Source organism: Bos taurus, chromosome 27 (assembly GCF_002263795.3).
Source record: "Bos taurus isolate L1 Dominette 01449 registration number 42190680 breed Hereford chromosome 27, ARS-UCD2.0, whole genome shotgun sequence".
NCBI lineage: Eukaryota > Metazoa > Chordata > Mammalia > Artiodactyla > Bovidae > Bos > Bos taurus.
In genome coordinates this window covers 33466740-33490678 of record NC_037354.1, presented here as the reverse complement: position 1 = coordinate 33490678, position 23939 = coordinate 33466740, and the positions used below count along the sequence as shown (strand labels likewise).

The 23939-nt window shown below is 40.1% G+C and overlaps 1 protein-coding gene across 6 annotated transcripts in view; it reads left to right on the top strand.

The window, feature by feature from the left end:
* Nucleotides 1-23939, top strand: part of NSD3 (nuclear receptor binding SET domain protein 3) — a 102681-nt gene that overhangs the window by 33807 nt on the left and 44935 nt on the right. For 5 of the 6 annotated variants that reach the window (XM_059882212.1, XM_059882210.1, XM_059882209.1 and 2 more), the window contains exons 2-7: nucleotides 1254-1975; nucleotides 10081-10152; nucleotides 10603-10765; nucleotides 16740-16894; nucleotides 18611-19126; nucleotides 21044-21170. In XM_059882212.1, the coding sequence (XP_059738195.1) occupies nucleotides 1298-1975; nucleotides 10081-10152; nucleotides 10603-10765; nucleotides 16740-16894; nucleotides 18611-19126; nucleotides 21044-21170 (1711 nt within the window). In that variant the 5' untranslated portion in view covers nucleotides 1254-1297. The remainder of the gene's footprint in view (nucleotides 1-1253; nucleotides 1976-10080; nucleotides 10153-10602; nucleotides 10766-16739; nucleotides 16895-18610; nucleotides 19127-21043; nucleotides 21171-23939) is intronic. The other variant, XM_059882211.1, reaches the window with a different exon arrangement.

The following is a 23939-nucleotide window of genomic DNA, read 5'->3' as shown; positions in this document are numbered from 1 at the left end:
TTACTGAATCAGGGTCATCAGTATATAGATCTTGACATGTGCCTTTTGTAAAAGTAAAGATGATTCTATTATCTGTATCACTGATTAAAAACAACTAGACCAGGTTCGATGCACGATACTGGATGCTTGGGGCTGGTGCACTGGGACGACCCAGAGGGAGGGTATGGGGAGGGAGGAGGGTTCAGGATGGGGAACACGTGTATACCTGTGGCGGATTCATTTCGATATTTGGCAAAACCAATACAATATTGTAAAGTTTAAAAATAAAATAAAATTAAAAAAATAAAATAGGAAAAAAAAATAAAAACAACTAGATACTGGCGAGAGCATGGGAACTAGCCGTCCCCTCACACTGTTGGTATGAGTATAGATTGATATGGTACAGCCTATAATAAACTGTTCTATAGAACAGTTGTACAGTATCATCGGAATTTCAGACCTGTCCTAGAGAAATATATATACGCATAAAGATACAGTTTCAAGAAAGTTTTCTGTAAGCCCATTTATAATATCCAAGAGTTGTGAGCAACTGAGTGGTTTTCATGGTTAAATATGGTAGATTCCACAGTTGTTTACAGTGTGACCACAGCCACTTAGAGAGTAAAGGATGTATGAGAATGATCTGTACATGGCTGATGTAGAAAGATAGCTAGGATTTATTTTAAGTTGAATAAGCAAGTCACAGATTAAACTATTTTAAACATTTTGTGTGTAAATATATAGAGAAAGATCTAGAAGAATACCCACTAAAGTATTTACAGTGGTTACACATGACTTATTCGGCCTTTTAAATTTTGTATTTAAAATATTTGCGATAAGATTTTATTATTTTTGTAATAACAGAACCACTGGACAAAACATGAATGATCCAAGGAAAACTCCCATGGAACTTAATTTGTATGCGTCAAGACACTGCTGATTTTGCAATTACCAGTTTTAACTGAGACTTATAATCTCTAACTTGGGAAACAAAGGAATGTCAAAACTATTTTGCATGTTTGCAAAGAGGACAAAATTTTTGTTACTCAAGTTATTATGACAGTCATTGAGTTTCAAACAGATAAGCATTACAATAAAAAGTGTTTGTTCTGTGTCAGAATCACATTGCTGCTTGTTTTAAAAACAGTGTTTGTGCAGATCTGGATATGAAAATGGGCTTCAGAATATTTTATTTTAATCCTTTGCTATTGATTAGCCATCTAGCCTTTGAGGTTATTAACTAACACTTTTTGATCTTTCTTTTAAAACTTTAGGCCCGATGAGAGAAAGGGAAAGTTAAGGATGCTGGAGCAGAACAATGGATTTCTCTTTCTCTTTCATGCAAGGGATCATGGGAAACACAATTCAGCAACCACCTCAACTCATTGACTCCGCCAACATCCGCCAGGAGGATGCCTTTGATAACAACAGTGACATTGTTGAAGATGGTGGCCAGACACCATATGAAGCTACCTTGCAGCAAGGCTTTCAGTACCCACCCACAACAGAAGATCTTCCTCCACTCACGAATGGCTACCCACCGTCCATCAGCATGTACGAAACTCAAACCAAATACCAGTCGTATAACCAGTATCCCAACGGGTCCGCCAACGGCTTTGGTACAGTTAGAAACTTTAGCCCCAGTGACTATTACCATTCAGAAATTCCAAACACACGACCCCATGAAATTCTGGAAAAGCCTTCTCCTCCACAGCCACCACCACCTCCTCCTTCGGTACCACAGACTGTGATTCCAAAGAAGACTGGCTCACCTGAAATTAAACTAAAAATAACCAAAACTATCCAGAATGGCAGGGAATTGTTTGAGTCTTCCCTTTGTGGAGACCTTTTAAATGAAGTCCAGGCAAGTGAGCACACAAAGTCAAAGCATGAAAGCAGAAAAGAAAAGAGGAAAAAGAGCAACAAGCATGACTCATCTAGATCTGAAGAGCGCAAGTCACACAAAATCCCCAAATTAGAACCAGAAGAACAAAATGTAAGTTGAAACATCTTTTTGAAAATTTTTGTAATATTTTCACATTTACTGGAAGTCCAAGAGATCTTTTTCCAGTTTTATCTCTTCAAATGTAAATATTTCTGATAACTTATTTCTTCTGATCTCTGGCAAGGAGCTTGGGTTATGATGACAGGTGGTAAGTAAATATTTGTTGAGTAAATGAATGGACATCATCAGAGTAAAGAAATATTTTAAAAACATGTGACACTAAAAGTCTTGCCTCCGATGTCTTTGTTTAGCAGTCTCACTTAATCTTGCTTGTAATAAACTGGCTTCTGAAGATGAAGAGGAAAGTCAGTGAGAATATGGTTAATGAAATTGGTTTCCCATTGTTCCAGAACTTCAGCTTTTTTTTTGGTCTGGTTGCACCAGGTTTTCCTGGCTGCTCGTGGACTTTCTCTAGTTGTGGCAAGCAGGGGCTAATCTTTGTTGCAGTGGGCAGGCTCCTCATTGCAGTGGCTTCTCTTGTTGCAGAGCACAGGGTCTAAGGCACTGGGGCTTCAGCTCCGTAGTTGCGGCTCCTGGCTCTAGAGTACGGGTTCAGTAGCTGTGGCTCATGGGCTCAGCTGTTCCACAGCATATGGGATCTTCCCCAACCAGGAATGGAACCCATGTCTCCTGCATTGGCAAGCAGATTCTTATCTACTGTGCCACCAAGGAACCTCCTGGACCAACGTTTGCCAGGAGAGCTTAGATTTACACTCATCACTAGTGTGTTTGCTGCAAAATAACCTGAGGTAAACAAAGGAACTCTTTATTAAAATCAGAGTTAGTATTCATCAGTTCAGTTCAGTTCAGTCACTCAGTCGTGTCCATACATACTCATTAAAACTTCAGGTAGCATTTTATAAAAGTCATCCTTTGGTAGTAACTTAAGATGCGTGCTACTAATTTTTTTTTTAACATCTCTGAGGCTTCAGTTTTAATTTCCTTAATAACGAGGTATGTAACAAATCAATTCTAGCTTGAATGAAGAGTTTTTCATTAATATTCTAATGTACAAGTATGACTTGAAGATGTCCCCAGACCTATTTGGGAAGAAATGAATGCTTTTCTATCTGGTATGCAAGTTAATTTGTTATCTTCTATTCAAAGAAATGTTTACATCTTACCAACTCATCTTTTCCTTAGTAGCTGAGTTCCACTTCTTTATGCAGATCAACATGATCTTTCACTGGAGTAAAAGGTCACACTTGTCCTAGGCTCTCACAAGTGTCAGTGTGATAAGTCAATATGTTTTTCTCATTTTCTATTGTTTATCTTATTCAGTTAACAAATATCCACTGAGTACCCAATGTGTGCTAGACACTTTTCTAAGAATTGAAAGTTGGCCAGCAAGTGAAAAGATGCCTACTTCCTAGTAAGAGGAGCCAGAAAACACACACACACACACACACACACACACACACACACACGTGTGCGTGTGTGCATGTAAACGTGTCTAGGTTCAGATAGTGATAAGTGCTATGAAGAAAATAAAACTTAGTGATGAGATAAAGAGAAATTGTGGACACTAGCAGTTCTGCCATCTTAGTTCTGTAGCTGTAAAATGACACTGAAGCTAAGTGGTTTATGAAATGCCTTTAAATTTCTTAAGTCATTTATTAAATGCACTCCCCCTCCCCACACAGATCTTAGCTCGTGTAGTATCTTACACTGCTTATTAAGTGAATGAATCAGTGAAAGGAGAGGAGTTAACTTTTTCCCCTCCAAATACATCCACTGTAGTATTTCTTTCACGGACCTGCAGTGAAAAGACATGCGAAGCCCTGGTGACCGTTGAGATCACGAAAATGCATAAAACCTGAATTTGGTTCTAGCTGAGGTTCTAAGAACCATCTTGCTGGCCCGACTTTCTTTTGCTGTAAAGAATCCGGCAAATAGGAGAATATCCAATTTTACTTACTAGGCTAGACTTCTTGCCTCATTGATAAAAATATTAAAATGTACAGTTTAAAATATATCTCACAATAGAAATAGGGCTGGAAGCAGTTAGAGGCAAGAGAAGATAGCCTATTCATTTTTCATATCCACTCTGCTTTATTGGAATCCAGGAAATAGTTCAGTGCAATGATATGTCTAGTAGTCACTTTTCAGTGAGACTTTAAAGCCGATTCTCTCTTTGTTGGTTGTCTGCTATGTCTGACCGTTTATATCACTTAAACCTTCAGTTAATGGTTATATCCAGGAATTAGAATGGTTAGATGTGATTTAAGAGTTTTAGTTCATTTTCTTTTTTTTAATCATGTAGAAGAAGGAAACGGCAACCCACTCCAGTGTTCTTGCCTGGAGAATCCCAGGGACAGCAGAGCCTGGTGGGCTGCCGTCTATGGGGTTACACAGAGTCGGACATGACTGAAGTGACTTAGCAGCAGGGGCATAATTTAATATTTCATTATTTAGGATCTTACAGTCTCTTGGGGTAAAGGAATGTCAGTTTGTTTGAAGATATAGACGTGGTAAGTGGCATTGATTGCTTTAAATGTTACCAAGACCATTGCCTTAAAGTTGAGCTTTGGGGGAAAATCTAGGGTTGTTTTTTTTTCCCTTGTTTTTCTCCCCTCACCCACCACATTTTCTTTCAAAGAAATGTAGTGAAGAGCTAAGCTCTTGTTAGTTGAATTTGATTAATTAGACTTTTATGGCACACACGGGGCAGGTCTAAGCTTATGGGAAGGTGCCATAAAAGTGATGCTGCGCTCTGACAGTAGAACATTGAAGCTGGTGTCCCAGGACCCTGCTTGTTGTTAGGGCTATGCCTCTGCTAAGCCGTGCAGACAGGGATGTGCATGCATCAGCCTGTTTTTTTTGTAACCGTGTATGGTTTTGTAGGGGTTTCCTTGAACAACGTTCCTTTTGCTTCCTTGAGGATGGTTGATTTAAGTGTTTTAACTTTTGATACCCTTGTGACTCCTGGCTGTCGCTAGAGGTCCACACCCTTGGTGTCCAGAGGGCTCGGAAGGGAAAGAGAAGCCCACGGAAGTGTCTGCAGACACCACTGGACAGCTCCCCTTCCCCTTCGCCCGAGGGAAGCCCAGTGAGAGCTGGTGCCTGGAATGACTATCCTCAAGCTGGGTTCATTGATAACTACATCTAGGTGTACAGATGTATATTTCTTCCTTAAAAGCTCACTCATATGTTCTTTTTTGAGACAGATAAAGCAAACAAAGTCTCATCTAAAAACAAGATTCCACTCACTCCTATTTTCTTTCCTTTTTTCTTAGTATTCTCTCTCCGAGTATTTCCTCCCAATTCTGAGCTATCTTTCCTTCTAAAGAGCGGCTGTTCTGTGGAGCAACCTAAGTACATCTTTCCAACAATGAAGATGTGTGTCCAAACAGCTCAGCAGCAGGAGACCTGCTATCACTACTGAAATTGTGTATTTTGTAAAGCTGCTTTAGCTGCTTTCTCTCCCACCAAATTAGAAACATGTGGAAATGTTTCTGCACTTCTTCCTACTTGGCAGGTGTAATGCCTCAGGCATGTGAGCGTAGGCTCTGTTTAAACACTGGCTTCCACCAGCCCTCGGTGGGCTTATCCACTAAGGCCAGGCCCAGTAACTCTCAGCTTGCCGTTTTCACATATAAAAAGCCAGACAGCTTCTTTGGCCCCATTAGCACTAAGTTAGAGGTTATATCTCGTTCTCCAGCCTCAAATTGTTAGATCTTAAAATCCTTAGAAACTGTTTATATGCATTACAAACTTACAGGTTATTCAGAAAGTAAAAGAAAAAAATGCATGAGCAGTTTACTGGCTGTACATTTTTCTTTCCACCTTCAATGATGACATAAGGTTTTGGTTCCTGTAGAGAATACGATTTTACTTAATGTTTGAAAACTCTTAAGGATTTGGAACTCTGCCGGATTTGATGTGTATTATTCATCCTGATAAATTTCTTTCTTGAATTTTAATAAAAATACTAGATATTTGTGTGTGTGTGTGTGTGTGTGTGTGTGTGTGTGTGTGTGTGTGTGGTTAGAACTGCGTGGCTTGCAGGATCTTCGTTCCCTGACCGGGGATTGAACCCGGGTGTTGGCAGTGAAAGTCCCGAGCCCTAATCACTGCACCACCAGGGAATTCCCCCAGTTTTTTTGAAAGGAATATTTAGGGCAATAGAATTTTATTTTAGCTGCCATTAGCATATTTTTTTCTACCAGATTAAGAAATTTCCTATGATTCTTTACTGGAAAAAAAAGGTCTTTCCACGTGAAATCAGCTAAAAATGTAAAGAGATTGTATACCCATAAAAATCATTCACTTGAAATTAAGATGACTCTAAAGCTATGAAGAGTTCGCTCACTGTCATCTTTTTCTCTGATGCTTTCTCTTCCTAAAGCAGCACTGTTAGTACCAAAAAGGTATCTTCAGTCCCTGTTTGGTTTTAATCTCTTTTAAGCTTATCTATCTTTTGAACAGTCGAAGGAAAGTGGATTTTATACCCAGCAATATTTTATCTGTTGGCAATTTCTGACTCCTTATTTTTCTTGACTCCTAAGCATTTGACTGCCATTGAGCATTTCATCTTAAAAACTCCCCTTCTTAATTGATGTTTGTGGTAATATGTTATCTCTCTTTACCTTTCTTTTGAGCTCAAGTCTCAGATCTCCAAACGCCTCCTAGATATTTCTGCTTTGCTCACATGTTAGCACGTTTTGCAATGTATATTCACGTTCTATTATTGCAGCACCTTTATTTGACTTTTTTTTTCTTCTATTTTTATAGTTTGAAAGTTTAGAATAAATCTTCTTAGGCTTCTTTTTCTCCCTTGTCATTTCTTTCCTTTTAAAATGACTGTGTTTATTAAAAAAAAAAAAAAAAAAAACTTAGTTCTTTGAATGATTTTAACTTTGTTTCAAGCCAGCCTGAAGGCAAGGCAGGCTTCCCTGATGGCTCAGTTGATAAAGATTCCACCTGCAGTGCAAGAGACCCTGGGTTGGGAAGATCTCCTGGAGCAGGGAAAGGCTACCCACTCCGGTATTCTGGCCTGGAGAATTCCATGGACTGTATAGACCATGGGGTTGCAAAGAGTCGGACACGACTGAGCGACTTTCATTTAAAGGAAAGGCAAACAACCTGGAACCAACCAGGAAAATCAGGAAGAGATAAGACATTTGAATAATATAAAGATTTTGAAGGAAATCCTGTCTTTAATCCAGAAAGGGAGAAATGTTTATGAGCTTCAGATCAGCTCTTACAATAGTAGGATTCCATCATCTGGCAGAGATGAGTCACTCCTTATCTGTCTGGCCTCAGAGTTAAAGGTCCTTGCGAACGCTCCGACATCCCCAAGACTGAAGGCAGGGGAGGAGGAGGACTTGCTTTCCCAGCTACACACAGGCTTGCCCAGGTGGCCCTGTCCTCCTGCTGTAGCTTGAGAATTCAGAAGCTGAGGTCAAGGCTTGCTCTATATCTTTGGACTGAAATGAAGCTGCTTATGCAAATGTGGACAGTATTTTTAAACTGCCTCGTCACACCAGTGACCGGGGGTGGGAGGGGGGGAATTCTCACTTGAACATAGGTTTCTGTCTCCTGCTCAGTGAGTGAGTCCTATCGGATAAGCCAGTCATAGCACCGCCACGGACGATCAGACAGAGTTCACGTAGTGCCGCCACCGCCTTCTTCCACGCGGGCTACTTCCAGTATTTTCAGTAGCCTCCTCATTAAACATCCTGCCTCCCCTCTCGCTCCTTTCCAAGATATTCTCCACACAACAGCTAACACGATCGTTTTAAAACAGAAATTGGCACGTGTTACTTCTCCCCCTAATCCTCCTCTGAGGCTTTCATTGCACTTGAGATAAAACCCTTGAACATGGCTCACAAGGCCCTGGTGAGGTAACCTCTCTCCTCTTTGGGGCAGTTGTGGCTGCCGTAAGGGCTCCTTTGAAGTTCCTACCTTTGTTTAACCTCGGAGACTTCACACATGCTGCTATTCTCTGGAATGTTCTTTCCCCCACTTTTTTTTACTGGACTACAACTCCTCTTCTTTTGGTTCAGATTATACTTTCTCAGAGAGGCTTTTCCTGATAGCTGCATGCCCATACACTGTTAACTTCTCTTCATACATTGTATGAGTGTATGTTTGTGTTGAATTCCCAAATGGTTCAGCGGGTAAAGAATCTACCTGCAACGCAGAAGACACAGAAGACGAGGGTTCAATCCCTGGGTTGGGAAGATCCCCTGGAGAAGGGAATGGCAACCCACTCCAGTATTCTTGCCTGGAGAATCCCATGGACAGAGGAGCCTGGTGGGCTATAGTCCATGGGGTTGTAAAGAGTGAGACATGATTGAGTGACTAACCGTGCTTCATGTTTGTCTGTCTGTCTGTCCTACCCACCTGTGAGCTCTTTGAGGTCAAGCGTCACATCTGTATGTTTTGCCATTGCACACCAGCTTCTAGAACAGGCCAGGAACTCTGGGCGCTGTCCAGTGAACGACCGACACGTGGGGATTGGCATATGAGTCTCGCTTATCATTTCCTAACAATTTTCACAGTTTCTTTTACTTAATAAAACTTTGTTTTTATAGCGGTATCTTAAATGTCTTGAATGGAGAATAAGTAACTTCTAGAATTAGCCATAGTTTTTAAGTGAAATTAGACCTAAGTGAATGGTCTCTTAGACCTCTCTTTTTTTTAAGTCATCTACATTAAATTCTGTTCTTTGACAAGTAAGAAAAGTTTTTGAACATTTTAAATTACAAAAGCAATTGCTTTTTACAGAAAATGCAATATACAGGTATCTGTCTTTTCTCCTCATTTTCCTAATCTCCTTCCTCAAACATAACTACTCTATAATCAATTTATTGTACAATGTATCAAATATTTTTCAAGGCATGTCCAGGTTATTTTTTAAAATATTTTTTTTTATTTTATTTTTTTGGCTGCACTGGGTCTTGGTTGCTCACGGGCTTTCCCCAGTTGCAGTGTGAGGGCTTCTCTTGTTGCAGAGCATGGGCTCTAGGCTCCTGGGCTTAGCTGTTCTGAATCACGTGGAGTGTTCCTGGACCAGGGATCAAGCCCGTGCCTCCTGCGCTTGGCAGGCAGATTCTTAACCACTGGACCACCAGGGAAGTCCTTACAGGCTGTTTTTAAATAACAGGACGATGTTGAGGGGTGTGGGTTACTGACTTGAGATCGTGTTGCAGTCACCATCCCTGTGCCTAGATTTTCTCACTTTGTTTATTTCTATAGGACAAGTTCCTAAAATACAATTGTTAAACTAAAGAGTTTGTTTTGAGTTTTGCTCCCAAATTGCCTCCTCAAAGGTGTGTAGAAATCAACTTTTAAATAACGTATTTGTAGGTTTTTATGAATAGGAAAGTAATGTGATGTTATTGTAGGCAATTTGACAAATATAGAAAAGCACATCCAGAAAATCATGTAGTCTGTCTTCTGGTGGTACCCTTCTGCTCTTTTTTTTCCTGTACACATAAAAATTATTTTTCCAGGATTGGAATCACATTATACAAACTGCTTTGCAGTTTATTGTTTACAAATAACATTATATTGTTATTTTTCTGTGTCACTTAAAAATTCGTATTAAAATTCTACTAACTAGTTGTATTACAGTTTATTTAGTTAACTCTGTACTTTTGGACATCCAGACTAATTCTAGTATTTGCTCTTGTAAAATCACCAATGTGATTGTCTTTGTATGTATGTTTGTGTGTATATATGTATGTATCAGTGCTTTTTCAGTATACATTTTTAGAGTGGATTTGCTGGGTCAGAGTCTGAAAATTTAAGGCTTTTCATACATATTACCAAATTGTTCTCTAGAAAAATTCCAAGTTACTTCTTACTAGCAATCTCAGAGTGCCCATTTTTCTGTCCTCGGATAGGTTAAAAAAAAATGAGACTCAACAGATTAAGAAATTAAGTTTTTAAAGGGATAGCGTAAGAAGTAGGAGCATTGGCTGTGGTGTAGAGTGGACATGGGATGTTAAGACACAGTGTCATATGCTGTGGACGTTATACTCCTCACATTATTCAGTTAACGTATGTGCCTGATTTCCTGTTTCGCTTTCTGTTTATATGTGTGTCACTGTTCTTTGGTTTGCTGCCATTTTATTCTTTTCACCCAGAGACCAAATGAGAGGGTTGACCCTGTATCAGAAAAACCAAGAGAAGACCCAGTGCTGAAAGAGGAGACCCCGGTGAGTGGCTTAGTGAATACTGTCTAACCAAACGTGGTATGAGAAGGTGGGTGCAGAGTGATTAAATCAGGACACACATAGCACCGATTATTACTTCAGGAATTTTACTGAAATACATCTTGGAGCTGGCTTAAGAGGCAGTTTTGTTTTTTTTTTAGGGAATTACTTTCTTTTAAAATCTATGACCATTTTTTCATACTTGTGAATTTTTGAGATCACTTATCAATAATTTGGCGATAGAAACCATCCATCCTAATTTTAATATTTGGGGTGGGGCTTATTAATTATTTTCCTCCTCTCTTCCCTTTTGCTAGATATGGATAGCAGGCATCAGACAAAAGTATGAGTGAAGATAAATTTTCCATGGTTAGCATGTTTGATGTATTTTGTACATTTTTCTTTTTAAAAGTTTCTTTTCTACTGACAGTTTTTTATGACCTTTTCCTACAGGTTCAGCCGATGCTACCTTCTGTTCCAACAGCAGAGGCGTCCGCTGGTGTGAAGTTCCAGGTCGGCGATCTTGTTTGGTCTAAGGTGGGAACCTATCCTTGGTGGCCTTGCATGGTGTCCAGTGACCCCCAACTTGAGGTGCACACCAAAATTAACACAAGAGGTAAGAAGAGGCATGAATGGGTATTGGGGCAAAAAAGTGACTCTTAAGGGTTATTATGAATATAAAAGTACATACATGATAATATAATCTGACTCCACAAAAACACATATGTGTGTGTGCACTCGTGCTTAGTAGTGTCCAAGTCTGTGCGACCCCCGGACTGTAGCCCGCCAGGCTCCTCTGTCCGTGGGATTCTCCAGGCAAGAATACGGCAGTGGGTTGCCATTTCCTCCTCCAGGGGATCTTCCCGACCCAGGGATCAAAGCTATACCTCAATGCCAGTTTTTGATGAACTGTGTAATAACAACGGTTATCTTAACTGGCAGAGGCTCTACAGCTGACATAGTCCTTGTTTTCCCTTGAAACATCCTATGTTTGTTTTATAATTTCTCTCACATTTCTTTTTTAAAAACAAACAAACCTTAATCTGACTGTCCTCTGGTATGAATTCCAAAAGAAAGCAGACCTGTAAGTAATGAAACACCTTATGTGAGCTTAAAGACATTTGGGCCAAGCTTTCTTTGAACATTTTTGTTTCATCTTTGATGCCTGTGGGTACTAATTTTTTACTCAAAGAGGTGCTTTTAATCCTGATAAATTTTGTGAGATGCTTTTTTCCTCCTTAACTCCCATTTTATTTTTGTGGTTTTTTGAGGTTTTGTTTATTTTTAATTAAAAACTTTCTTTTTACTCCATTTTCAAATCTGTAAATTTACTGAAACATCCCTAAATATTCAATGTGATAAATAAGTATACTTTGAATGGCATAGAATCCTACCTTAGGAATGTTAATAAATGTTAAGAAGATGTTTGACCAAAATCTATAGGGTAGATTCCTAGGAATGGACTTGCTTATTAGTAGCCAAAGGAAGGTTGGAGTTTGGAATTTATTTCTGGATATTTGCTTTGTGGAATCACTTGTCAGTCCCTTATTGCCTGTGACAAGTTTGCACCTATTTCTTTTTTTCTCATTTTAAACTTCCTATATTGGTGCCTGTTCACTGTTATGAGGCGGAAAAAGGTCCGACAAGTCAGATTTGTGATGAGATCTGCCATATTTGCAACTGTTGTGCTGCCCAGCAAGGGATCCAGCCAGATGCAGAAGACAATCATCTTGTCATTATAGTGCACTGATTAACGGTTGGGGAGACTGGAAGCATCAGTGGGGCAGAAGTTTAAAAAAAAGGAACATTACCTACTGTCCAGCACAGGGAGCTCTGCTCAGTGTCACGTGGCAGCCTGGGTGGGAGGGGAGTCTGGGGAGGATGGAGGCGTGGGCATGTGCGGCTGCGTCCCTTGCTGTGCACCTGAAACTACCACACAGTGTTAACCCAGGACAAAATTATGAAGTTTTTTAAAAAGTACATTGTTGAATGTCCACTTTTGTGCAAGGCACACTGTTGAACAGTTCTTTTGTAGGACTTCCCTGGCTGTCCAGTGGTTGAGACTCTACACTTCCAGTGCAAGGAGTGCAGGTTTGATCCCTGGTCAGGGAACTAAGAGCCCACATGCTGTGTGGCATGGCCAAAAAAAAACCAACAACACAAAAACAGCTCCTTTGTATGTGTTCTTAAGCAGCCCTTGTGGCATCAACACTGTGAAGCAGGGCCTAATATCATCTTGCTTCAGATCTGTAAATAGAGTCTCAAAGAAATCTTCCTCCATCACCTTCACTCTTAACCGCTAGTGTATAATAAGGGGAGAAAATAACTGAACCCCCTGCTCATGAGTTATAGAGGCTGAGGAAGGCAGTCCTAGTTCCTTCATTTATGTAGTAAGAGTGTTAGACTATTAATCTCTGAAGTGCCTTGCACTTTTAATAATCTGTGAATATCTTGAATGAGAGAAGACAGGGACAAGGATTTCCCAAGAGGGACAAGCCTTCTTAGATAAAACAGTGCGTGTCTGGGCCTCCAGAGCATTCTGAGATCCTGCATTACGTGAGAGCTGTGGTTCCTCAGTTCTCTCCCCTTAGAAAACCAGCCTTTTGGGATTATATAAAGAAATTTTTTTTTTTTCTGGGATACAAAGGAAGGTACAATTTATGCCTCATCTTGTATTTCAAAGGAAGTATTTGCATTCATTTTATGAATTAATCTGGTCTGGTCCTCAGTACTTTAGTGCTGGAAAAACTGAGTTTTGTTTGTACTATTGAGGAAACCAAAATCTGAGAATTTAGGTTTCAAAAATGTACCTTCTGATAATATCTTCAATTTTCTCTTTTCTGCAGTAGTTTTTGAAGTAATAGCCTTCCCAAGATACGTTTTATGTGCCGTAAAGTTCACCCTTTTAGAGCGTGCAATCTGGTGGTGTTTAGCACATTTACAGTTATGCGGCCATCACCATGACCCGATGGGCTTCCCTTGTGGCTCGGCTGGTAAAGAATCTGCCCGCAATGCAGGAGACCCCAGTTCAACTCCTGGGTCGGGAAGATCCACTGGAGAAAGGGATAGGCTACCTACTCCAGTATTCTTGGGCTTCCCTGGTGGCTCAGACAGTAAAGCATCTGCCTGCAATGAGGGAGAAAGGGAGGATCCCCTGGAGGAAGGCATGGCAACCCACTCCAGTATTCTGGCCTGGAGAATTCCGTGGACTATTCCTTGGGGTCGCAAAGAATTGGAAGTGACTGAGTGACTTTCACTTTCACCACAATCTAATCTGAAAACTTTTTTTCATCAACCCAAAAAAGAAGTCCCGTATCTATTAGCAGTCACTCCTCATCCCCCACTTTCACCCCCCAGCCCTGAGCAGCCACTAACTACTTTTCATCTCTGTAGATTTGCCTTTTCTGGACATTTCATATAAATCAAGTCATACGATATGATGCCTTTTAGGTCTGGTTTCTTTCACTTAGCACCACGGTTAGAAGTTCATCTATGTTGTCTCTTTTTATTGCAAGATAATATTTCATTGCATGCCTGTGCAGTGCAGTTTTAAATGAAGTAGTTTTTTGACAGTTTTTCTGAAAACCAGAAACACAATATAAAACTTGATTTTGGTGATTACACTCTACACGTGATACCTGAGAAGCATTTTGTGTTGCTTATTATCTAAACTGCTTTGTAAAATTTACCTTGAATTTTATACAGTAATCTTTGGTTTCCATATTGTTTTTAGTCAGTATTGCTATTAGTCAGATTCTTAGCATTGGAAAACATAGTTAACGGTTTTCACACATAAAGAGATAATTCTTTGAAAAGCACATTGAAAGATGTTTGGATCGGATACCCATTTTAAGTTGTATTTTATCGTTTAGGTCTTTCTCATTTTAAGTTTAAAAGTTAAAACTGAAATGCTTTTTCTGCTTATAACAATACATTTGGTCAGAAGCCAGAGGTGCCCAGTCTCATCCTCCAGATATGGAACTTCATTCTATATGACAAACTCTAGGTTTATCCAATATGATAAAATTAACTATTAGAGAAATGAAAAGCCTCCCCTTTCAAAAAAAAAATATACAGTACAGGATCCCTGGGGACTTCCCAGGCGGCACTAGTCCTAAAGAACCCTGCCTGCCAGTGCAGGAGACATAGAGATGTGGATTTGATTCCTGGGTCGGGAAGATCCCTGGAGGAGGGCATGGCAACCCACTCCACTATTCTTGCCTGGAGAATCCCATGGACAGTGGAGCCTGGCGGGCTGCAGTCCGTAGGGTCACAGAGAGTCAGACATGCCTGAAGCCACTTAGCACACACACACACAGAATCCCTGATTGTGAGCCTAGATATCATGCAGTGTCAAATTATCATAGTTTCTAAAGGCTCACTCTTAGCGTCTCTGTTTTGTAGCATACTTATCCTGGGAACCAGTCTAAGAGTAGCACCACTGGAGAGCTATGGTTCTCAGATGTTTTGGTCCCAGAACCCCTTTTACTCTTGAAATGTGAGGACTCTAAACACTTTAGCTTTATATAGGTTATATCAATTACTGTTTATGTTAATTTAAAAGTTAGAGCTGAGAAAGTTTAAAATATTTACCAATTAGAAGAAAATATACTCTGTTATTTGCAGAAATTTTTCATGTTTTATGAAAAATATTTTCTCAAGCAAAAAAATTGAGAAGAATGGTATTTTTACATTTTTGCCAATTGCTTAACTGAAAACACTAGATTCTTGTATCTGCTTCTACATTCAGCCTATTATGGTTTGTTGCTCTGAAGAAAAGGAAGATAATCTGGCTTCACACAGATGTGTAGTCGGAAAAGGGAAGTGTTTGAATAGCCTTTTCAGATAATTGTGGACCTATTTCTTTGATATTACACCCATACTCAGCAAGAAGTGGGTCAGTTGCAATATGGAATCTGAAATCCTGTCAATAAACTTTTTGTACTTCATGACATTAAAATCCATTGGTTCTGTCTTATACTTTGAGTGGATCTTTGCCTTTTATGACTTAGAACATCATATATTAGCCATTTAAAACATATTTTGTGCCTATCTTCCAAATGTTGACACATTCCTTTATAGATAGTTTTAAAAAATCACTTTCTTTAAGTCACCACTTATTTCATCAGAAAATTCTTTGATTACTGAGAAGTTGGAAAATTCCTAGGGACAGATACTAGTTTTCCAATATTCTAATTTTTCTTGAAAGATCAAATTTTATTATTGGCAACAAACACCATCAGTTGTTTTTCTTGAAGTGAAAAACTTGTTTGTTCATTTTTGAGAAAATATCTGCCAAACTCTGAAGTTCCAATAACCTAGTTTTCCTCGCAGTCATTCTTTCAAGTAAAAATGGTGTTCTGTGAAGAGGTGGCCGGGTCACCATGCAGTTCAATCACAAAAATTTTTCCCCTCTTGACAGCCATCATATCTGAAGTGCACAGAAGTGATTTACACCCTTCCTGTGTCATCACGCAGAATATGAGAAAGATGTATGTTCAAGGGTCGAGACGTTGTTGTTGTTCAGTTGCTCAGTCGTGTCTGACTGTTTGCGACCCCATGGACTGCAGCACACCAGGCTTCCCTGTCCTTCACTATCTCAAACTCAAAGGGTTGAGATGTAGTAAAATTAATCATTTTTACTGCTTCATCAAGGGCATTAAGTAAAACTGGCCTTTTTTTTTTTTTAAACTGCCAGCGTGTGACTGTGAAGGATACAACACCAGTGTAATTTGGAGTCACTCGCTGCCTTTATTTGTGCTGAGATACCAGCAGTCTGACCCAGCTTGCTCTTGCCGTATCGACTGCACATGTCAACATCTCAAAAAAGACATCTTCTTCATTACAATGACAAAGGTTTTGACCTCATGGGAGCCTGGGGATCTCTGCAACCTCTCCTCTTCTCCTGGGTCTGTGTGCCACGCTTTTCAGTTCAGTTCAGTCGCTCAGTCGTGTCTGACTCTTTGCGACCCCATGGACTACAGCACGCCAGGCCTCCCTGTCCATCACCAACTCCCAGAGCTTGCTCAAACTCATATCCATCGAGTCAGTGATGCCATCCAACCATCTCATCCTCTGTCATCCCCTTTTCCTCCTGCCTTCAGTCTTTCCCAGCATCAGGGTCTTTTCCAAGGAGTCAGTTCTTCATATCAGGTAGTTAAGTACTGGAGTTTCAGCCACACTTTTATGTCAAGAGAAAAGCAGTTTGATCAGCTCTTAGCTTTTAAAAGTCCAAGAAAATATGCCTTTTTTGAGGGAAAAATTATTTATACCCAGATTTGTTTGTAAAAAGGTTTGAGGCCTGTGAAAATACATCGTGTAACCAAGGTAACAAATCTGATAATGAGCAGAATATTTGTAATATTTTTTTCTTCTTAAAACTCACTGTACTAATTTTAATCGTTTGAGGTGATTTTTATAGTAGCTATTAGTTGTGTCATTGGTAGATGTTGGATTGCATCTTTGGATGATCCAAAAATTACAAGTTTTAATCAGAGTAAACCGGGGAACCCAGCTTAGGTTCACATTTTTGGCAAAATATACGTGGCTGCTTATGCCGTGAAATGACTAACAAGAATTTCTGCTTGCAGGTGCCCGGGAGTATCACGTCCAGTTTTTTAGCAACCAGCCAGAGAGGGCGTGGGTTCATGAGAAGCGGGTCCGAGAGTATAAAGGCCACAAACAGTATGAGGAACTACTGGCTGAAGCGACCAGACAAGCCAGCAATCACTCTGAAAAGCAGAAGGTGACTGATGACATAGAAGCATGGTCAACTGAATACGGATTTTAAAGGACTTAATAATTTAGTAGAGCTTTTCATACTTGAATTCAGGCAATTACAATGATTTATTTTAGTCCTCTAAGTTCAATTTTAATAATTTATTATCACTGTGTCAAATTTTACATATAAACAACATCACAGTCCTCTCAAAAACTTTTTCTGCTTAATACAATTTTGGCTTCTATTTTGAATTCTAATGCATAAAGTCTAATAGATGCTAGTGAAATGTGAATATTGTCAGAGATTTCTATTCTTTTCATTTAATTTCAGCATCCTGCCCTAATTCCCCTTTATGCTTGTTTAGCAAAATTGTTCTATGAAAGTAAAGTTTTAAAAATATTTAGTATTTACACTGAGACAGGCACTTTTTTAAGCATTATATTTATGTGTTAATCCATTTAATCTTCATTACAATGTCAATGAGGTGTAGAGACTATTATTCCTATTTCTACGGATGAAGAGATTGAGGCACAAAAAGCTTGAGTAGTTGGTTCAGCCAAGGTCACATTAGTGATGGAACCAAAGATGACGTGGTGGTGGACGCATTAGAATTTGGACCTGTATTCTTGATAATGTGTCTGGTTGAGTTTTTTAACTCAACTAATTTAGTGTGGGCCTCTGGTGATTCAGAAATGTGTTCTGTTTTCACAGTAAGCTAATATTATTTCAGAGGATTTTGATGACTTTTATTAAACATTCTGTAACATGTTACAAATTTAAATGTCATTGTTTGACACATACTATACTATCTGATGGTTCCATTAGCTAATTTCTGGCTCCCTCAGTCTAAGCTCCCTGGCTAATTCCTGCTTGTTTTGGTCATTCACATACCTTTATTCAAAATTTTCTTAACTGTCTTGCCAATCCAGTCGTCTGATCAGGACTGTGGAAACTGTGATTCAGGTTTATTTTTCCCCTCATACGTTCCTGTCTTCTCGTGTCTTGTCGACTGTCACGCATTCCTCGGGGCTCTCCTTTCTCTGCACCCTGTTTGCATCCTGGCACAAGCCGGCCGCATAGCTCCAAACACTGGTTCTCTGCCCCTCCCTTAGCTCTGTTGTGGTCTGTGCAGCACCCCTGAGCTTGAGGGTGACGTTTTTAATGTTTGTGTTTCCTAGGCCACTGAAAGCAATCATTTCTGTCACCTTCCTTCTCTCCGCCATCATCATTACTAGCTTTTTATGACTGTGATGTGAAGAGGACAACTCCTTGGAGGGACTCGTCCAGCAGAGTGGGCGACAGGGAAGGGTTTACCATCAGAGAGAGTGGACCTGCGTGTCCTCGGTAGTAGCACGGATCCATCAGAATTACAGGCTCAGAACATTTCCTTTATTTGCCTGAAGACCCTGAAGGTGTGTATGCACACCTGGAAAGACTATAAGACCACATGGGAAATACGCATGGGTTTCAATGTCCCTGTTGGAATAAAGTGTTAGTCGCTCGGTCATGTCTGACTCTCTGCGACTCCATGGACTGTAGCCCACCAGGATCCTAGGTCCATGGGATTCTCCAGGCGAGAATACTGGAGTGGGTTGTCATGCCCGCCTCCAGGGGACCTTCCCGACCTAGGGATCAAACCTGGGTCCCCTGCATTACAGGCAGATTCTTTACCAACTCCGCCACCAGGGAAGCCCAGTTAGAATAAAGCGTGTTCCCTAATGCCTGCATCTTTCTTTCCAGATTCGGAAACCGCGGCCTCAGAGAGAACGTGCCCAGTGGGACATCGGCATTGCCCACGCCGAGAAAGCGCTGACCATGACCCGGGAGGAGAGGATAGAACAGTACACTTTCATCTATATTGATAAACAGCCCGAGGAGACTTTATCCCAAGCAAAAAAGAACGTTGTCTCCAAAGCCGAAGTGAAAAAGCCCCGAAGACCGAGGTCGGTGCTCAATGTGCAGCCAGAACAGACCAACGCCGGGGAGGCAGCCTCCTCGCCCTCAGGTACTGAAATGCGGAGACACAGCCAGCGGCGGCACACGGGCGTGGACGAGGACGAGCCCCCTCCCGTGAAGGTGGCCTGGAAAACCGCGGCAGCGAGGAAATCCCTACCAGCATCCATCACCATGCACAAAGGGAGCCTGGACTTGCAGAAGTGTAACATGTCTCCCGTGGTGAAAATTGAACAAGTGTTTGCTCTGCAGAATGCTACAGGAGATGGGAAGTTTATCGATCAGTTTGTTTATTCGACGAAGGTATCTCCTTTTCTCATGGGTTTTCTGGGGGAACCCAGGTGTCTAGTAAGTAGTCAGTGTTGGCATTTAAAAAAAAAACAACCCAGATAACACAAGGTCATCATCTAAATACCCTTTGTATTCACCACACTTGAAATGTACAGTCAGTTTACTATGTTTAAGATGGGGACAAAAAGGACATAGGCAAAAAGGCTTTGTTTTCCTTCTTTTTCCCCCCCTCTTTTGTAATATCCCCATCTGTACTAGATTAATCTTGAGCTGTGCAGCCAAAATTGAGCTCAGCTCCCTAAAATTATGGGAAAAAACTGGGCACTTTGCCCATTTCTAGTTTGTGTGGTTAGCTTTTTTTTTTTAGTTGCAAAGTATGTTTCTGATTAAATCATCTCTGTCATTTATCTGAATTAACCATTGTAAGCATTGTACCTGCTGATCCATTTGGTGGCACCAGCAATTTTGTTCGGCTCACGTTGGCTTGGGGTACTCATGCATTTTAGGGAAATACCAGAGCTGTGTGTGTCCTGTCACAATGAACCATGGTGATAGCCTGGGTAGGGGCATGAATTCAGCCTGTTCAGACAGAATGCCTTCTTCAGCCCGCCCTGCGCCTCCAGTCAGGGCACTTACAGTTTAAGGCTTTAAAACTTTTATAACATTTGTCATTTTTAATATACCTCTTCACTACCCTCCCAGCCCGCCCCATAACCGTGGGCTTGTGTATTCAATTTAGTGACTCCTCATGGTTGTGTGGGGTTCCCTTGTGGCTCAGTAATGAACTGCCTGCCAATGCAGGAGGTGCATGTTTGATCCCTGGGTCGAGAAGACCCCCTGGAGAAGGAAATGGCACCCCACTCCAGTATTCTTGCCTGGAAAATCCCATGGACAGAGGAGCCTGGTGGGCTGCAGTCCATGGGGTTGCAAAAGAGTCGAACATGACTTAGCAACTGAGCTCACATGCATGGATGTGTACAAGTTTTGAAGAATTCTGTGGTTATTTCTTAACAGTGTCACATGCTCATTAAAATAAATAAATATAGGGGCGCCTCATCAGTGATAAATTTTCCCCAGGTGTAAATGTCCTCTGTTAACCTGTTTCTGCCTACAGAGTCAACTAATTTCACTAAGGTGAAGCTCCATGGAAAAACTTAAGTTATAGTCCCCATTTGGTTCTGTGAACAGCTTTGACTAGCAAATAAATCCTTTGCGTGCTTTTTGAATGTGAATTGGCTTCATTCTTGGAGCTGGTTTTTATCTGCTTTGGGATGCACAAGTCAAACTTGGTCACCCCCCTCCAAAGAGTGCTATTTAAATGAAATTTGAGGTAAAACTGACATTTTAAAAATGAAGGCTTTAAAAATACATATACTATATTTATTAATCACTCTTTTATTTCACTGCATTAAAAAATACCTAAAATGAGACAGAACTGAAATTGGACTTCTGTCTGCTCCAAATTGTTTATTGGGTGCACAGTTTGGTCATACTGTGATCTAAGGAGAGTCTTGTCTTTCAAAGACACATTGGCATTTTTATCCATGTAGTAGAGTACTTTACCACATAAAAATGCCTACAGTTCTCTTACTGCGATGTGGGTAAAGGAAGAGACCATTCAGACCAGAAAATGTTTTGGTTTTGACAGAAGAATAGGTAGTACGGGTTTTTTTTTTTTAGTGATATTTGTCATCTGGGCTTAACAAATAGTTTTTTTTTTCCCCCAATAATCTCATCATACATTTTAGAATACAACCTGATGACTTAATAAAATTGTTCTGATAATGGCAAGGATAATAAAGTAACTGCAATCAAAAACCGTATAAAATCCAAGCACATTATGATGGTCTTAAGCCATCTTTATAAGCCAGCAGTGCCATTTGTCTGGTAATCACCTGTTTGTTTTTTTTTAATTTGCCTTATTTAAAGGGAATTGGTAACAAAACAGAAATAAGTGTCAGGGGACAAGACAGACTTATAATTTCTACACCAAACCAGAGGAATGAAAAGGCAACTCAGAATATGTCGTCTCCTGAAGCAACATCTGGTTCTGCAGGTGGGTATGAGTATAGAGTACACAGACCCATTTGAGGTCTTGGTTCTGCTGGATGATCACATGGCAACTGTGTTCCTAGGAAACCTTCATTATCAGAATCAAGTTGTATTTTTAAAAAATCAAATTATAAAGGCAATTATTTCAATAGAGAATGGTTTAGGGACCAAAGAGCTTTATTGATAGTAACAGTGATGGTTATTTTTCCTATAGGAATTTAAATAATAGGATTCTATGATGAAAAGAGCATAGTTATAAAATCTATACATATCTGACTTAGATGCATCATTTGATGATCTGTCTGTGTGAAAATAACAGCTTTAGTTTTTCCGGCAGTATTAATACACACTTCTGTTTCCTCCTTTATCCCCTGTGGAACTCAAATTGGTGGATGCCCACGCTTTTTCCATTTCCCTTAGGTGTGCTAGATATCGGTAGCTGAGGTCTCGGGCCTAACTCTCTTATTAGAATCTTCTCTGATTAACAAATAGCTTGAATTGAAAACCAAGATACATTAGTGTAACTCAAAGGAGAAATGCCTATATTCAGTAAGATTGTGCCTTTGGAGTAGGCAAAGACTGACTTGTAACTTAAATTGAGTGTCTGGTTGGTTTGGTTTATATAACAGTATTACTGCTGCATACAGCTGTCAAGAAAAGAAATAGATATCAACTAACTTGATCATTTGAAATCTTAGAAGAAAGGAGTATGTTTCACTTTGTTCTTTATTTTTTTTTTTTTTTAATTTTTTTGGAGTATAGTTGCTTTAAAACAGTGTTGTGTTATTTTCTACTGTATAGCAGAGTGAACCAGCTATACATATACATATATCCTCTCCCTTTCGGACTTCCTTCCCTGTTCTTTTGAAATTTTTTTGGAATCTAAGAAGTGACCAAATAATTGTCCAAAAGGATTAAAGTCTTGAGACCTGAGGTCGTAATCTTAGATCAATAATAATTCAGGGAAACCTGTAATTGAGGGACACTAAGAGATAAATGTTTTTGTAAGGGAAATTTTGAGTCAAAATTCTTCTTACAAAAGTTAAATAAAAACAAACATTATTCAGGAAAGAACTTGGGCTACTTTTCTTTTAAAAAAAAAGTGACAGGCCTGCAGGATGGGACGAGATGGTGGCGTATTCGTAGTGGGGCGGAGTAAATAGGAAGCCTTCATCCGGCAATGAGTTGGGAGAGGAGGCTGCATTCAAGGGGAGAGTGGCCAAGTCCAGAACCGAACTTGCAACTTGTGTCGTTTCAGAGTCCTGTACAAAAAGTGAAATTACAATGTTGAAGCAATGAATAATGGACTTAGAAGATCCTGCATTAATTAGCCATAGTTGAACGCTTTTGTTACCTTCTTAGATGCCGCGAGACGGTTGGCCTCAGTGCTTTTTAGTTAGGTCCAGGTTTTGTCATCTTTCTTTACACTGAACGGGTGGTAATTTGTCTGAATGTCAGCATGATACTTAGATTAGGAGGATCAGTAAACATCCATTTTTCTCCAAACTAGGGAGAAAGTAAATTCTGCATAGAATACTAGATTGATCTTCAATATTAAACTTTGACTTTTAATGGAGCTTGGTGTTTTCTTCCCCTCAGCTACTGAACATTTTATCTTCATGTTGTCCTTTCCATTTAAGTTCTCCTGTGAATTTTCTTCTTTCCTTTTTTTATTTTTTTAAGCTGTGGAAGGTTGTAATTCTTTTTTAAAAAATGATTTTATTTGTTGGCTGTGCTGGGGCTTCATTGCTGCGCAGCTCTTCTCTAGTGGTAGAGAGCAGAGGCTGTTCTCTACTTGTGGTGCACAAGCTTCCTGTTGCGGTGGCTTCTCTTGTTGCAGGGCATGGGCTCGAGGGCACGTGGACTCTAGGGCACGTGGACTCTAGGGCACGTAGTTGAGGCTCCCAGGCTCTAGAGCACAGGCTTAGTAGTTGTGGTGCAGGGACTTACTTGCCCTGAAGCATGTGGGATCTTCCCGGATCAGGGATCAAACCCGTGTCTCCTGCACTGGCAGGTGGATTCTTTACCACTGAGCCACCATGGAAAGTCCAGTTATTATTCTTTATATCGAGAAAAAGTTCAGTTTCTTCCCTAGGCAGACATATGTAAGTAGATTGTAAATGACTTTTGTGATCTTACTTTAGAGATGAGCAGTCTAAAGCTTTGACCTTGGTTTAAATTTGGTTGCCAGCTGTAGCTGATAAGCATATTTTGCCTCCTTAAATGACCATTTTGCTCCTTGTGAAAAAACTTCTGTGGTTGAAAAGTCAGAAAAGAGACCTGGTCTCCCTTCAGAAACTGATTGCATCATCATCATCTCAGTTGGTGTTAACTACTCATGGAGAATTCTCAGGCTTTTTCTCAGTAAATTTAGGCGCTACCTAGAATGTGTGGCACTGCTTCTTTTCTGTGGTTTGAGGAATCATATTTGCATTTGTACAAGATCTCTATGCTATTTTCCAAATCCAGAGATGCTCACTTCTTATCCCTTAGAACATAAACAGAATACTTTTTCATTGTTTAGGGTTTTTTTTTTTTTTTTTTTTTTTTCATTTTTGAGGTTTTGTTGGGTTTTTTTTTTTTGGCTGTGCCACATGTCATGCGTGATCTTAGCTCCCTGACCAGGGATCCAACCCGTGTCCCCTGCAGTGGAAGCACGGAGTCCTAACCATTGGACCACTAGGGAATTCCCATTTTTAGTATTTTTATTTTATCTAAATTTTATTTATTTTTATTTTTGGCTGAGCTGGGTCTTCTTTGCTGCACCTGGGCT